Consider the following 17,027-nt stretch of genomic DNA (forward strand, 5'->3'; position numbering starts at 1 on the left):
TGACTGTTGAGACTGGTGTGACTCTGTTCTAAGGCCAGGCTTTATGTGTACCACCTCGCCCCCACCTCCCCTCAGTAGTTCATGCTGTTCCGAGTTCGTCATTGCATTATTGTACCTCAAGTCAGAGCACATCGCGTTTGTGCATGTCTCCACTGCTTTAATGGGGGAACCATGATGTTTGGTCATTTAATGTCAGCTGTAGATGATGGATCCCCAAACAGTGTCATGTATGTGCATGTTTGCATTGTGCTGAGGGAATTACCAGGTAATCGTTCACACAGCTCTCTGATGGATGTCACATGCGGTTTTTCCCCAGATAGATCATGCAGTCTGTGTGTTCTCCTTTGTACTGCTGGTCACCGGTATATTCAACTGTGTAGCCTTGGACCGTGTCATGTATGTGCATGTAACTTGCATGATCAAGGTAAGTATTAGCGGCGATACTATGTATCTCTCGGACCTCTTTCAAGTGCTCGCCTGCATTTTTCCCCAGCACCCCTCCTCCCACTAGGGGCGGCAACCTGAGGGATAGCCCCGGGCGCCACAAGCTCTAGCTACGCCTCTGCCCACCACCATCCCTTCCCACGTACCTCATTTAATTACCTTGCTTTTATTGTAGTTCCTTCTTCTATCTTTCATACAGCACACATCCTCTGTTGGTTCTGCTTACTGACTTACTCGTACAAGCTTCGAAAATGCGCCCATTTCATACCTTTGAAGCCACTACATTTCACCTTTCTCATATGTTTCCACCGGTGTGTTGAAGTGTTTGATCTTGGGACTATTTTATTTTTAACCTGCTCATTTTAAACATGTATGCTTTGTTTGCAGCTCCTCCTTGCTTGGGTCTGAAATTGAATGATGATTTTGCGTTTCCGACATTTTTTGGTGGAAGCAACGTGTTTTAATTTTGTGAATTTGTGGTGTACTTATAAATGAAATGCAACCAAAATGTATTCCTTTTTTACTGTATTGGAAAAAGGGCGTCCATAAATAGCAAGACATTATAGGACCGAGGTGGATCGGAAATACCAGGCAATGATTTTTGAAGTTTGGTAATGATGGAAGACCGGTAAATTAAAAACACGTTATTACGTGGATAACTAGTGTAGAATATGTGCTACTTAACGGAATGCATTAACAATTAGAGGTGAATTTGTGCTAATTAATGGAACATCTGCATAAATAGAGCAGAATTTGCTATTTATCCAGATATAGGGCAAAATAGTGGTGTATCGCCCATCCGAGAATCATTTTAATGATCAACCCTATTTACATTTTGTATTTATTGTGAACTGCGCTGCTATTTGTGAGTATTGGCCACCTCTAGCGACAAAGCCAAAGCTCTGACCTCCTAAATCTGGTCTGATGACTTGCTCAATCGTATTGTACATGTACTTTGAATTGTCAATCATGTTTCTATTTTTGATTGATATTGCGACCTATATGACCAGACCCCCTTCTCATTGAGCCGCCAATTGATTGCACCTTATTTTATATTGCTCCAGGTTGCACCCGGCTATGTTTTAACTAATTGCTTTACTACATGTGCCAGGTTTTGTTTTTCTCGTTTACTTCTACCTGATCTTAAAGCAAATGAATTGTATGTTACTTCACATGTGCTTTTATGGCCAAATTGGCCGCAATAAAGGAATTCTTGAATTGAATTGAAGAGCAGAATATGCTATTTATCCAGATATAGGGCAAAATAGTGGCGTATCTGAGGTATTTCACAGAGAATCCAGATAAATGTGGTAGTGCATTTGGTAAAAGTACTGCACAACCTATGCTATTTAACAGACTGTCCGGATGCACAGTGCAGAATATGTGCTATTTAACAACGCGTCTAGATGAATAAGGCACAAGGCTGTTCTATATAACATGACAGGGGGATAAATAGCCGTTGATAATTTTAATAACACCGAGTGGCAGGCTACATTGTGTTTGTATGGATCTTTAAGCGCTACAACTGACTTTGGGGAGTATCACGCCATTGGAGGCACCAACATGAGAAGGCGTCAGCCCAGTCTTAATCTACTGCTCCTTGTCCCAGTTTGATTGGACATCAACCCTTTCAATGATGATTAAAACTGGTTTATGGGTTTTAAAGACGTTCTGTTCCTAGACATTTAGCTGCATATACAGATTTCCTGAAATAGCTGAAATTGCACTACATTTGGGTGATACTGGGATCTTGGCTTCTCCGTCGATGCATCAGTGAAGGCAACAACATTTTGATGATCGCCAAAAAATTAAATGATATGTGAACTGCACGGTCAACGGTGAAAAAATGATGCCGATTATGCCCCAAATACACAGAAAAACAGGCTGAAACACAAACAGACACAGAACAGTCAAACAGCAGTATACAAAAGTGCACAAGCAGAAGAATTCTGGTGTAGGAGAGAAGTTCACACTTTGACTATGCCACTGCAATTACATTTAGAGAAACAGGCTTCGAGCACCAGACCCACTGCAGCAAAGATGTGCAAACTCCTGGGCTTAGAAGCCATCGCCCGCCAAGCATTACAAGCAGCTGGTTAGAAAGTTGTGGTGGGATGTCACTGTCAGTCCTGCAAAACAATAACCAGACATTCTGGTGCAGTGCCTCTCTCTAATCCTGAATTCTAAAAAAGCTTTAGCAGTGAGTTGAAACACGAACAAGCATTGGCAAAGTAAATGGGTCTCGCCTATGCAAAAGCTATTGGCTTTTGAAATCTGTTTTTGACATATTGTACACCAGTGTGGCTGCTGTTCAGCATAGAAAAATGTTAGTGGAATGGTGTGGGGTGGGTTAGATTAGAGTGGGGTAGATTGGAGCAGAGTGGAACAGGGTAGATTGGAGTAGCATGGAGTCAGGTAGATTGGGGTAGCATAGAGTGGGGTAGATTGGTTTACAGTAGAGTTAAGTAGATTGGGGTAGCATGGAGTGGGGTAGAATGGTTTAGAGTGCAGTTGGGTAGATTGTAGTGGAATATAGTGGGGTAGAGTGAGGTAGACTGGAGTGGAGTAGATTGGGTAGATTGTAATGGTGTAGAGTGGGGTAGATTAAGTGGAGAAGAGTGGGGTAGATTGTACTAGACTGGGGTACCTTGTAATGAGATGGGGTGGAGTGGAGTGGAGTGGGGTCTGGTGGGGCAGATTGTGGTAGAGTAGGGTAGATTATAATGGACTGGGGTAGATTTGGGTGAATTGAGGTAGATAGGAGTAGATTTGGGTGGATTTTGGTAGATAAGAGGCCAGTAGATTGGACATAGAGTGGAGTGAGGTATATTGGGGTAGATTGGGGAAGAGTGGAGTGGATTGGGGTAGACTGGAGTAGAGTGCATGGGGTGGAGTGGGGCAGAGGGGAGTGGGGTACTTGGAGTAGGGTAGATTGGGTGGGTTAGAGTAGGGTAGATTGGAATGGAGTGGGGTAGGATGGAGTGGAATGGGGTAGACTGGTGTGGTGCAAGGGTACTTGGAGTGATGTAGATTGGGTAGATTAGAGTAGGGTAGACTGGGATAGTGTGGAGCTTTGTAGCCTGGCGTAGATTGGAGGTGGCTAGATTGGAGTGGAATGGAGTAGGGTAGGTTAAAGTGGAGTGGAGTAGCGTAGATTGAAATGAAGTAGATTATAGTGGAGTAGATTGGGCTAGACTTGAGTGGGGTAGGTTGGAGTGGGATAGATCTGGTTGACTGGAGTACGGTAGATTGGAATGGAGTGGGGTAGTTTGGAGTGGAATGGGGTAGATTGGTGTGGTGCAGGGTACTTGGAGTGATGTACATTGGGTAGATTACAGTAGGGTAGACTGGAGTAGTGTGGAGTTTAGTAGACTGGGGTAGATTGTAGTGGGGCAGAGTGAAATGCAGTAGATTGTAGTGGATTAGATTGGGTCAGACTGGAGTGGGATAGGTTGGGGGGAGCGTGTTAGATTAGAGTTGAGTGTAGGACTCCTATAGCAAAAGAATGGGATGCTATGCTGGAAGCGGGGCGAGCTTTAGATGTAGATTATCCTGCCACAAACAACAACACGCAGGGTAGTGGCTGAGACCGAGACACGGGCAGACCGGCACAAAGCGGTAAGAAATGTGTAATGTGTATGATGAGGGAAGCGGCTAGATACAGACTGAACAGGATGAGGAGAGATATGCAAGGACCCAGGGAGACAGGGGAGGGGGGAGGGAATGTTATTATTGTTGTGGATATATAGTATTTGCCGAATCGTGCATTATGGTAGACAATTGTAGTAGCCGGGAACAGCTATGGGAAGCGGACAAAAAGCTATTTTACAGTGCAAGTTATATGTAAGAGTTATTATGTAATGTCACGCCACTGTAAGAACTGTGCAAACTTGGTAAAATAATAAAATTATGTTTAAAAAAAAAAGATTAGAGTGGAGTGTGATAGATTAGAGTGGAATGGATTGGAGTGGAGTAAAGTGAGGTAGATTGGGTGGATTGGAGTAGGGTGGAGTGGGGTAGATTGGGGTACAGTGGGTGGATTGGAGTTATGTGGAGTGGGGGAGATTGTGGAAGAGTGAACTGCAGTAAATTGGAGTGGAGTAGATTGGGGTAGATTGGAGTGGAGTAAATTAGGTGGATTAGAGTATGGTAGATTGTAGTGGTGTATATTGTAGTGAAGTGGAGTGGGGTATTCTGGAGTGGAAAAGATAGGGTAGGGGCAGACTGAAGTGAGGTAGAATGGAGTAGAGTGATGTGGAGTGGAGGGGTGGAGTAGTGGAGAGTGGTGGGGTGTGAAGTGGAGTGGCGAGCCATGTCATAGCGTGTCTTACAGTGAAGTGTCATGGAGTGAAGTGTCATGGGGTGGAGTGGCATTGCCTGAAGTGGTATGGCATTGAGTGGAAGGACATAGAGCAGATCAGGGTGTTGTAGAATTAAGTGGTGTAGAGTGTTGTAGAGAGGAGTAGTGTAAAGTGGAGTGGCACAGAGTGCAGTATGCATGGTGTGATAGTGCGCCTCCCTTACAGACAACACATTTCCAAATGAAACTGGCCATGACATTTGCACAGATATACAGTTTTACTGCACACAAATGAAAATGTGTGGAAATGTCATCACCAAGTTTATTGATTTGTTATGGTTGTATCAAAATATTTGTTTTCACCACACTTCAGAATTTAAAAAAGAATGTGCTTCATTTCTATGTTCATATTCTGATGTATTCAGGAATGTTATGCACAGTTCATTGTTGTTGTGTGCTAGGAAAGATAACATCCTACAACTTGTCCTCTTATATGGGTACTCAGCAGGATGGATTGGCACATAAATTCTCCCACTTTGACGTAATGAGAGAAAAGTAAACACCAAGTGTCCTTGGAAAACGAAGCCTGAAACTTGACCTCTGGGAGAGACAAAGTCAAGCTGGACAGCCTAAAACAACAAACAAACAACAAAGCGAGCTAGGAAAGATGAACTCTCTAGAGTGGCTCAACAAAAAGAAAAAAATAGATCCCAAAAGTGCAAGCAGTGTAAGGACACAAGTATTTGGGCAATGCCTTAGGGGAGGGTTGCATGCAAGAAGAGGGAAATGCCAACCTCAGAATTGACCAGTAGGAAGCAAGCAATAGAGAGTGGCTTTGAAGCCCACCAAGCTCTTTTTACTTTAGGTTGATCACATCAAATCTGGCGACAGCTACACTCCCAAGCCAGCCTACTTCCTGCCTTCTTGTTCTGAAAGTCCTGTGCTATCATGACATCTTGGTTTGTGGTGGCGCTGTGAGACAATTAATATTAAGGCCAGAATTGCTTGTGCAACAATTGTTGCAGACTTTATACTTCACTGTCCTGAAGATAATCCCTGCCACTGCAGGTCAATCAGTGTGGCACTGATGGGGCTGTATAACTTCAGTTCCCTGTTGAGTCAGGTGTTGATGTAGCTTGTCATCAGAGTGGCTAGTGTAAAGTCAAGGTCAATGGCAAGTGGGACAACCCATTAATCAAATGGAAGAGACGAGGGTCTGGGCGCAAGATCTGAACTGAGGGAGGAAATACTTTATTCTATGTAAGGTTAATACTTCCTTTGGGGTCCCCTAGCCCTGGGAACACCATGTTGTTGGTGGATCCCTGTGGGGCCTCTCTGAAGCTGTTCATCCTGCACTTAACCAGTAATCCCTGTCATGGAGGTTGGGATTCTGTTCTGGAAAGTAAATGGTCTGTTGGACCGTGTCAAGTACATGCCCTTACTTCAGTACACTAGGTTTTTCCAGCCTGCTGACCTCTAGTTGCAGGAGAGCCACTTGCAGGGGGAAAACTGACTGTTCCTCTGATATTATGGCTATGAGAGGGATTACCAGCCTGGGTTAACCAGAGGGTCACCTGGTGTGGTGATATTCCTCTGCAGGAGTTTCCCCTTTGTGATTACCAGTACCCACTCGGAATTCCATGGGAGATAAATAGGGGTGGAGGGACTCTTCGAAGGTAAACACTAAACCTTTGTGTCAGTCTGCGTGATGAACCAGTTCCTTGCTCCCACAATGGCCTCCCTATCCCTGATTCTGTTAGGCTTAACACTGGGCACCTCATTTTTGGGGGCATTTACAATGAGGTACCTGACTCAGTGCTGGACTCCACAGGCCCACCAGTGGTGGGACGTCATTCTCGTTCCTGCCAGCTCAGGCCTTGGATTGGCTTTATCGGGCTCTGCGATGCATGGGGAACGTGGTGCCCCCATGTTACCACATACACCAACACCAAGGTAGCTCATAAGACATCGCCGCGCATTGACCTACTCCTCCTTCCGTCCCAGATATTTTGCAGATGTCCCGAGTCAGCATCTTTCCATTGATGAAGACAATGTGTGGTAACATACAAGGCAATAATTTAGAAGACACAAGTCAAGTGTATTTCCCCATTATCCAGTATGTAAAACATAAATGTTTGCCATCATGCCAGTGTGAAAATACAATTTCCAAAAATGCTTGCGCCATGGCAATGATTTTGACTGTGAACACCAATACCATACTCTATCTATCTAGTCCACCGGGTTGAAATCCTTTCCTCTGACTATTTGATGCAATTCTACTTTTATGACTCCAACATTATTTCCCACAGGCACTTGATAAATTCTGCTTACTGGTTATCAATGGGCCAAAGAAACTATATGTTGCTGGCACCACTTGGAATGTCAGCAAAACTATCAATTGCGAGGATGCTAACTAGTGCCACTCTTACTAGGCTTGTACACACTAGCAGCACAATTTTTGCCACATGCAACCAGGGCTTTTAAGGGAAATCCCTTCATTACAAAATGTTAACAAATATGTACGTTTACAACCTTACTGCTCCTCTGTGCTTTCATTTAGGGCAATGTGGACATGGGCATGGCAAGAGTGCTTAATCACAGGTCAATCTGGTAATGAGCATGGTAAAAGGTGCTGCAGGATTGTCTTATCTCAGGTGAAAGTTTATTTTGTAGTCTTGTATTGTTCCTAGCATTCAATGACATCCAGTCTCTCATATTTAATAGAAATACAATGCTATGACCCCAATAATGACAGACTAATATAACTATAAGTGGATAAGCCACTTACGCCTAATGGGACAACTTGACGATATGAACTTTACATACCGCAAAACAAGGATATGTACAAGGCAATGTTAGTTTACAAGCAGGGAAAAGTGGAAATGAGAATGTCAAGGTTAGCGTATATTTTCCAAGAAATATGGCAGACCTTTGAAAGCATATTTTACATACATACAACTTGGAAACTGGTATGGCATTGTGCTGTTTTTGTTCGCATACTTGGCAAATGTGTAGAACGTCTTTTATGCTAAGCCTAGGGCAATGCAGAAAAAGGGTTGGAGAAGTCCTTGTTATGTACAATATTTAAGTTAAAACTAGCCTGGTGAGGGGATCTCACTAAATGGATAGCTCTGTTTGCTAATGCCAGGCTTTGCCTGCATGATCCAAAACCTCAGGGTAGTCAATCTGCACCTACTATAGAATCCTCAGAGGCAGCCTGACACCACAACCAGACCAACATTTCAACAAACATGTCTGGTCTGTTTGAGCGGCACAACTGGTATACTGACCAGTGCCAACATATTAGAGCATTTCCATTGCTTGTACATAGAGTGCAAATTAATGTTTCAACACAAAGCCCAGAGAGTTGGTAACACCCTGGATTATTTCAGCAACAATTTGAAGGATTTTTATGTGCCGAGGCATATGATGGCAAAACCCGTGTATATAATTAAATTAATTCCGATTTTCTGGCACATCAATTTTGATGGTTAGCTGTGGGGCACTTTATATGCGACAGGAACTGCGTTGCCTGTATTCTATAATCTAGATTTCCGCTAAGGCCAATTCACAAAGGCAATTACGAGTATGTGAAGTAGTACTTCTGTAGAACTACTTTAGGTACTGATAAATGGCTTTGTGAATTGGCCCAAATTATGTAAAATGGAGCAAATAGAAAGGTTTGTGCTCTCTTTTGCCCTTTTAGTAATAGATAGTTGCCCATGAGTCCATGAATTATTGCCTCCCTCTGTTTTGAATCAGGGACACTATCTTCACAAAGACACAGGATTGATTTGCGGCTAAGGAGAACCAATGGACCTGAGTACTGTGACTGACGAGAAGTGCAGAGTATTTCACTAGCTACTCTTGAGAGCTGACTGTATATCTATAACTTTTTGATCAATATGTTATAAATAGTTGTAAAAAAACTGGCCTCCATCTTAACTACATTTGTCTTGGAGAGGGTTGTCCTTATTTTTCTTTTGAAAACAGATCTGCTTTCTGGAATGAGGAGATAGTATAAACATTTTTATCAGCTCATGCTTTAGGTTTCGTGTTTAACACGGGGCGGGAATCTAATGCAATTTTACTTTATTGTATAGGCTAGTTAATGTATCCACTAAAAATCTGACACACTTCCTAAATGTCTGCTTTAACTACGTTAAGGTGAAAACAGATTTATCATACTAGCTTGAAGAGCGGGGGCAGCATAGCCAAGATAAATGAGCTGTTTCAGAGGTACAATAGAATGAAACATCTACCATACAAAATAGGAAATGCACATATTCCACAGACAGAGGTAAATCTGTAGATTTAAAATTGGTCCAACAGAAACAAAGCAGTCTTTTATGCCGCCCAGGTCGTTCATCGTTAAATGAACATAAAGTAAAATCCACTTTGGGGTTGACAATCATCTTCAATATGAGTGGGTTAACTTGAAAACATTTCTGCCATAACAAGATGTCAGGAACATAACTAAAGTGTTGCCCCTCCCATCAGCCTGCCATCGAGAATGTGGGCAGGCACAATATAACTCATTAATTATCTTTGTATTGAGTAAAACACACATAAACAACGGAATTACTGGGATTCTTTATAGAGACACCGAGCCTCCAACTTCAGATTGATTGGCTCCGATGATAGGCGTGTCTTTAAATTATCCAGATTAGTGTTGGTGCCCTAGGAGGCTACTTAAAAAAAGTCCATCCAAAAAGATGAAACTCATCTAGTAATTGCCCCCAAAGAAGGTATAAGTGCAAAATGTGTAACCCTTTTAACATGCATTGGCATCGACAACAGACTGGTTGGCTTTGCAAATACATGTTTCTTTTTGAAGTGATTTTTGCACTACTTTATTATGAAAACCATTACAGAATGGCCATACGTGCATGCTCATGCCCAGGCTGCCATCCTGAAATGGTCTTTGTAATAAAGTTTAACAAACACCTTTGTAAGATGGCGACTTATGTGAGCACAGGAGTACACGTGTGCACGAACAGATGGCCATCTTTGAATATCTTTTACAAAAATGTGACAAAACATTCAATGTCGGCTGCCCTTGAATGCAAATGTTGATGCATGCAAGCTAGAATACGAATTAAGGGCAAGGCTATGTTTCTTCTTTAGAATTCACCAGGAGGCATTGCGTTATATCATTTATGCATCAAAAATGCCCCCGTGGTCTGGGCACAACAAGAAATTGCTCAGCTTAGAGTGGAAACCCTCAGAGGTTATAATAGCTGCCTTCCAGGTTTAATAAGAATGAAACACGATGTACTGTAGTGTGGCTTTAAAGATGAGTATGCTAGAACGAAGAGAGAACAAACACCTATAAGGCAGCAAAACAAAACAAAAAAATTAGCAGATAAAAAAATGGGTCAGAGCAGTCCCCAGACCTGACCAGAAGGTTCTAGATACGTCAGAATATGATACTACACAGATAAATTAAGAAAAGCGGGATATATTCAGCAGCTTGTAAATTAGACACCAAGCATCACATACAAAAAGTGTCGTTTTGGTGGAGGCAGTACAGAAACACAATTGAGGGAGTTTGCACCCAGTAAAAAATGAAAGATATGCTTTGCTGTTTTAACTACGAGTAAGCCAACCATATGTATGGCAATAAAATATTATGTTAAAGAAAACAAAGGTTAAAGCAACGTTACAGTTAGGTGACAATTTCTGTGACAAAGTGATGTTTTATATGCACAAAACCAATTAAATTCACCAGTTATAGTTATCTCAAGTAACTATAACTCATGCCTTAGGGTAACTATACTACCCACCCTCACCATGAACTGCTAATTACCCCACATATTACATTACTCATGACATCTTCTATGACATCATTGATAATATCAATGCAACATTTACAATTAAATTATTGATGAGAAAACTGTACATTGCGGGTGCGAGTTATAGTTACCTGGTTACTTGCGATAGCATTTACTGATGAATTTCAGTGGTTTTGAAGGTTTAAAACATTACAACGTCACTGAAATTTTCATCTACTATAACATTATTTTAATATTTTTTTAGTATATAAATATATACATATATAAGTATATATATAAAACACAAGCACATCTGAGAATAATAATAGTCAATACATTCAAAAATCCACAGATGATTAGTCTTCTTATTCAATGATGTTTTTATTCTTGTTTCTTTTAGAAGTCAAAAAGATTCACACAGGAATATCACAGATATATATATATATATATATATATAGAGAGAGAGAGAGAGAGAAATGTGCATATTGATATGGGGTTTAAATAAATGTTGCATAAAATTACATCACTTAAAAGCAATCCAAAACAAAACACCACTTGATAATAATGTTTTCATCGTGTCAGATTTTATCGCAACTACATTTGATTTATCAAATATTTAGAATAACAATGAATTAAGCTCAAGGGCTAAATGTGACAGTGCAAATAAATGAACCTATAACAACTATACCCTGCCTACACTTCCTACCTTTATAAATTCGACCGAGTCCTCTGTAATCCATTTGATCAGAACAGTTGAAGACCACAACATACTTTCCCAGACATTTCCCCATGTCTTTGGTGGTTTCTGTTTTTCCAGTCCCAGCAGGCCCAGCAGGAGCACCGCCCATACTCATTCCAAGAGCTTGAGATAGAGTAATATAGCACCTGAAAAACAACTCTGAATTATTTGAGTTTCTAGTTATTGTTTTCAAATTATTTCAAGAGCAGTCTTTTTCATTTGCTATTGTGCCATTAAATGCACCACCAGGGTACTAAATTGACATTGACATACATCAACAGTATCTCCACTCCTATCTGTAGTCTAGCAACTCTAACCCTGCCTATATACTTGTGCCCTTACCTCTCATTTACACCTTACCTTTACCACTGGCTATATACCCTTGCATCGCTACAACTACCTATGCCATAGACTTTGTACCCTTGTACCTTTACTGCTTCCTATATCCTATTATCCCTCTCCCTGCAAATGCACTAGACAGTCTACTCTTACCTATGCCTTAGTACCCCTAGTCCTGTACTATTTCTACACATACCAGCATGTTCTGGTATCTCTTCCACTGCAATTACTCTTTTAACCTCTACCCCTACTTTGGGTGGGGGCTCGTGTTTGTAAGTATATTATGGTTTTAAAAGCACCTGCTGCCGCGTTACTGGCCTCCAGCAATTTTCAGGCAATAAAAAGAATGTCAAGATAACTCAGGTGCTAGATAGAGATCAGAGGTTTGTCTAGTGCTGTGGTACTCATATTACAGCCCGCGGGCCTCCAGCGGCTCGGCAGGCCTTCATTGGGGGCTCGGGGACTACGTTTCTGTGAGGCCAGCAGTAAACACAGAAGATGACCACAGGAGCATACGTAGTGATTACGTATTAAATAGGTATTCACTAGGTATGTGCCTGTGGCCATCTTCTATGTTTACTGCCAGCCTCTGTGACGTCACGGCACCGCCGGAAAGCTTCCCAAAAACCCTTTAAATGTCAGCTGTAAGAGGGGGCGTGGCTTTGCGGCGCATCGTAATGGCCACAGACTAGTGGAGCTCCGATGACCATGACCCTAAAACCCCACATCCGACATACTTATCCTGTTACCTGAGGAGAAATCCGACAACCGAAAGGCACCCGGAATACGAGGCGTGGGGAACGGAGTCCGCACCGGCTCCCTATCCTGCGGTATCTTCGTCGGTGCCACACGGCCTGCACAGTAAACAAGCGCCGGGGCCTCGATTGACTGACGACGTGGGGTGCGTTGTGACGCTGGTGGCAGAACGCAGAGCCTGGTCCTGACCTGCCTACCCCGGACTGATCTCCGCATCAACTGCAGTGAGAGGCTGTAGTGGCGGTGGGACGGACGGCACGAACCAAGCTTGACGGGCCCCGCGCTGCATGCTGGTAAGCCTCCACCGCAACGGTGAAGACACGATTTGGGCGGCGGTGGAGGGAGCGATGGGGAGAGAGAATCGTGGTGGCATGCTGTGAGTCCCCCCCGCCGCCACTCGCCAAGAAATTGGAGGCATAAAAGAGCAGCGCGGTAGACACCCTCTACAACCTGACTGACCGACACATCAATAAAGGGGAGATCGCAGGCCCTGCGAGAGGTGCTCCACCAGTAAAAACGTGACACCATTTTCCTTTAGCTAGAGGGAAGGTCCCCACAAATATTGACAGAGGCGGCGCCATGGACACATAGTGAACACATACCTCCCACGCTCCTACCTAATTTGTCCAGCATACGCAGCGCCCGGACGGCGGCCCTACGCCTGCACTGCTCCTATCGCTCACGCCATACCATAACTCTCCTGCCTGGCTGAGCCGGATTATGGATCCGGCTACAAGCACAGTGAAGACCCCGAAGTTAGGCAAAATGGCATCCACAAGGGGCCTCAAGTCAGTGCAAGCGAACAAATTAGACAAATGTGCATTCTCAAAAGACAATGCAACAGAGTTCTCCCCTAAACACAGGAATGCAGGAGAGCAGGGGATCACAGATAAAGAACCTACTCTTAAGGAAGACATGACAGCCACAGGGGAGATAAAAACCTCGCTTGAACATAAAATGGACACCATAACGCTTGAAGTGAACCTAATCCGTGCAGATCTCAATAAAGATAATGAGAGACTTAAACAGGGGACACTCAAGACTACCAGTTTAATAGAAGACACCTCGAACTTACAAACTGAAATCCACGAACTGCAAACTTTCAGAAAGATCGCGGAGACTAAACTGGATTAATACGAAGGCCGCCTCCGGCGCAATAACGTACACATTTGGGTGTTTGTGGAAAGCCTTATGCTTCAACATCTTAAACCCAAGGGTCTTAGAAACTTCTTCATTGTGGAAAGAGCCCATTGAGTCCCAGGAGGGCGACCGAGGCCCAGGGCCCCACCACGTCCCATTCTGGCCAGGATCCTCAACTACCAGCACCGCGACACCATACTTCCACGAGCCAGAACGGTGCCTCCACTCAGACTGGATAATGCTGATATAACCTACTTCTCTGACTTCACTCAACTAGTCCAGAAGCAAAGACGGTCCTTCCTGGGGGTAAAGAAATTGCTAAGAGACAAGGGGCTCAAATATGCAAAGCTCTTCCCTTCCAAGCTTCGAGTGGAAGCCGATGGTAGGGCTTGGTTTTTGGACAACCCTGAGATTGCAGCAAACTGACTGGAGACCCGAAAAGCTTGAGATCGGAGAAGTTACTATCGAGGAAGTAAGTTCAGGACCGATGGAGATGCCCCTGGAAGTTGGACACAAACTAGACCTCCACGAGAAGAAGCAGATGGGCACTGTGGACATATTATGACCGGTACAAGGGGTGAATCTGGGTTAATGGACTCGATATGCACTAATGTAGTATCTCCTCATAGAGTTAAGTAAAATGTTCTTGGGGGGCGGGGTATCACGCACCCTCATCTTCTTCATTTAGTACAATAGTTGGGCGACAGGCGCTCTGCCAGTTCAGTATGGGCAGTTACAAGTCCAGAGTGCAGGGAAGCAGGGAGAGGGGTTGTTGGAGGGGAAATTTGTGTTTGTTTGTAACTGCAGTTTTTTCGTTGACAAGCAATGTGATAGGTGTGACTGAGGCCTTGACCTTTTCCATTAAGTTTGATGCATACGCAGTGGGATAAGGGGGAACATTTTTTGAGCTGGAATGTTAACGGGCTTGGGGATAAAGTTAAACGCAGTATGGGTCTTCAGTCTGTCAAGAAGCAGGCCCCTGACATTGTTCTTTTACAGGAGACCCACCTGATAGGCAGCGCATGTAAGGCGATGTGCAGATGGGCGTATAAATTGGTTGCACATGCAGGTTTTACAACAAGCTGGAGAGGGGTGGGCATTATGCTAAAAACACATTCCCCCTCAGCGTAGATTCCACATGGGCGAATGATAGAGGCTGTTATGTGGGTATTACTGGGTCCTGGGAGGGACGAACCATTACATTAATGTCTATTTACGTTCTACATGGCCTTCAAACCACTACATTCCAGGACCTGTGCACTACTCTACTCTCACTACCGGAGGGAATACTGCTGTTGGGAGGTGATTTTAATTCAGTGGGCTCAGGCAGGCTGGACCACCACCCCTGCGTGAGTTGGGGCCCTCTAACAGATGGATGCCGGACTTTCTGGAGACCATGGGATTGGTGGACGGCTGGCGTACTTACCACCCTGAGAAAATACGGCACACCTTCCATTCTGGTACCCACGGTAGCCTGTCCAGATTAGATTACATTTTGATCCCCAGACCCTAAATCTCACTTATTCATGAAATCAAACATTTAGCCAGGGGCATATCTGACCACTCACCGCTTTGGGTACATATACATCTGGATCAGAATAAGGTGGGTAGAATTATCCCCATTAACCCCTGGTATTTGCGCAATCCTAAAATTCACAAAGATCTTCTCAATGCTATAGACACTTATTTTAGTGAAAATTCTGGCACAGTAGATTCCTCACAGACACTCTGGGAAGCTTTCAAAACTGTAATAAGGGGAGAAGCACTCTCATTAATATCTGGGCAAAAAAAGGAACAAAGGGAGGTGTCCAATATAGAGGACGAGATCTACAACCTAGAAAGAGACATGGAGGGAACGACCACACCAGCTTCACTCCACTTGCTACGCCTTAAACAGGATGAATATAGGGCGTTAGTCACAGAGAAGGCTAAGGCACTGGGAAGAAACTTGGCAGGATTTATGACCTAGGTGATAAAGCGGGAAAATTGATAGCATGACTTGATAAGCGGGAATGGGCGAACAGATTGGTCATGGTTCTGCGAGAGGCTAATAATACTTGCATCACTGACCCCCAAAACATTGCAAATCGCTTTGCCAGTCACTTTGCTACGGTACATACTGCAGTGGCGACATACAGTGAGGAAGACTCGGCTGAATTATGGAGGGACATAACACTCCCAACCCTCTCCTTGTCGGATCAGCAATTAATGGACAGCCCCTTGACAGCAGACAAAATAGCGCAGGCGATCAGATCACTGAACTCAGGGAAGGCCCTTGGTCCTAACTGCATTCCCATTGAGATATATAAACTTAACCCTGATAAATTGGCCATTTATCTTAAAGCCATGTTTGAGGAGATTAGGGACAAAGGAGAACTACCTACTGACCAGCGGTTAGCGAACATAGTGACTATACATAAGGAAGGCAAACCCAAAACGGACTGTGACTCATATAGGCCGATCTCCCTCCTTAATGCTGAACCGAAGATCCTGGCCAAAGTATTAGCTAATCGACTAATTAAATTTATCTCTGACGTGTTGCACCCGGACCAATCCGGTTTTATACCGCAAAGAAACACGGCATTAAATCTGCGTCGAGTGCACGGGGTCCTTGGCAGGGTGGATACGATTCTGGAACCAGCTATTCTTGTCTCCTTAGATGCCACCATGGCGTTTGACACCATTGAGTGGCCTTATCTTATAGCTGTCCTTCGAAAATTGGAGTTCGGCCAGGAATTCATTTGGTGGATTCGCATCCTATATTCGGCGCCACTGGCACAAGTCGTGGGAAATAATAAAAAATCGGACACTTTTAATCTGAGTCGAGGTACCCATCAGGGGTGCCCACTTTCCCCCCTCCTGTTTGCGTTAGCTTTGGAACCTTTGGCGTCGTGGATCAGACGAGATACAGCTATTTGTGGTATGGGTTGTGCGCCTGAATGGGAGGACAGCATCTCGCTTTACGCAGATGACGTACTGCTTTATTTGACTTCTCCCAAACAAACCCTAACTGTAGTCCTTGATATATTGGCGGTTTTTGGCAGATTTTCTGGATTTACGATCAACTGGACTAAGTCCCACCTCTATATTCTGCGGGCAGGTCCTCCAGACCTGCCCCGTAACTGCCCAATCCAGATTAATACCACGGGATTCAAATATTTAGGGATTTATTTCTCCCTAGACCCTGAAATTAGATATGAAAAGAATCTCCTGCCCCCACTATTACGATTAAAACGAGACATAGCCAGTTGGAAATCTCTTCCCCTCTCTTTACTAGGCAAGGCTGCTCTTTTTAAGATAATGTCCCTCCCCCGTTTTCTTTATGTCCTTCAAAATTCGCTCGATCCTGTTCCACTGAAATACTTTAAAGAAATAGAACACCTGCAGAGGGACTTGTTATGAACTGGGACACCACGAATAGCCCTGGGTAAACTTATGTTGAAATGGTATGATGGAGGCATCAGTCTCCCAGATATAAAGAAATATTATTGGGCTACGCACCTGGCGGCTATTAACCATGGCACTTATGGTAACC

General features: G+C 43.7%; 1 protein-coding gene across 1 annotated transcript in view; it reads right to left on the reverse strand.

The window, feature by feature from the left end:
* LOC146822633 (dynein axonemal heavy chain 5-like) overlaps window positions 1-17,027 on the reverse strand; it is a 971,002-nt gene that overhangs the window by 602,567 nt on the left and 351,408 nt on the right. Inside the window, exon 41 of the mRNA XM_085606815.1 lies at window positions 11,225-11,403. Coding sequence (XP_085462941.1) covers window positions 11,225-11,403 — 179 coding nt within the window. The remainder of the gene's footprint in view (window positions 1-11,224; window positions 11,404-17,027) is intronic.

Source organism: Triturus cristatus, chromosome 5_2, assembly GCF_964204655.1.
Source record: "Triturus cristatus chromosome 5_2, aTriCri1.1, whole genome shotgun sequence".
NCBI classification, from domain to species: Eukaryota; Metazoa; Chordata; class Amphibia; order Caudata; family Salamandridae; genus Triturus; species Triturus cristatus.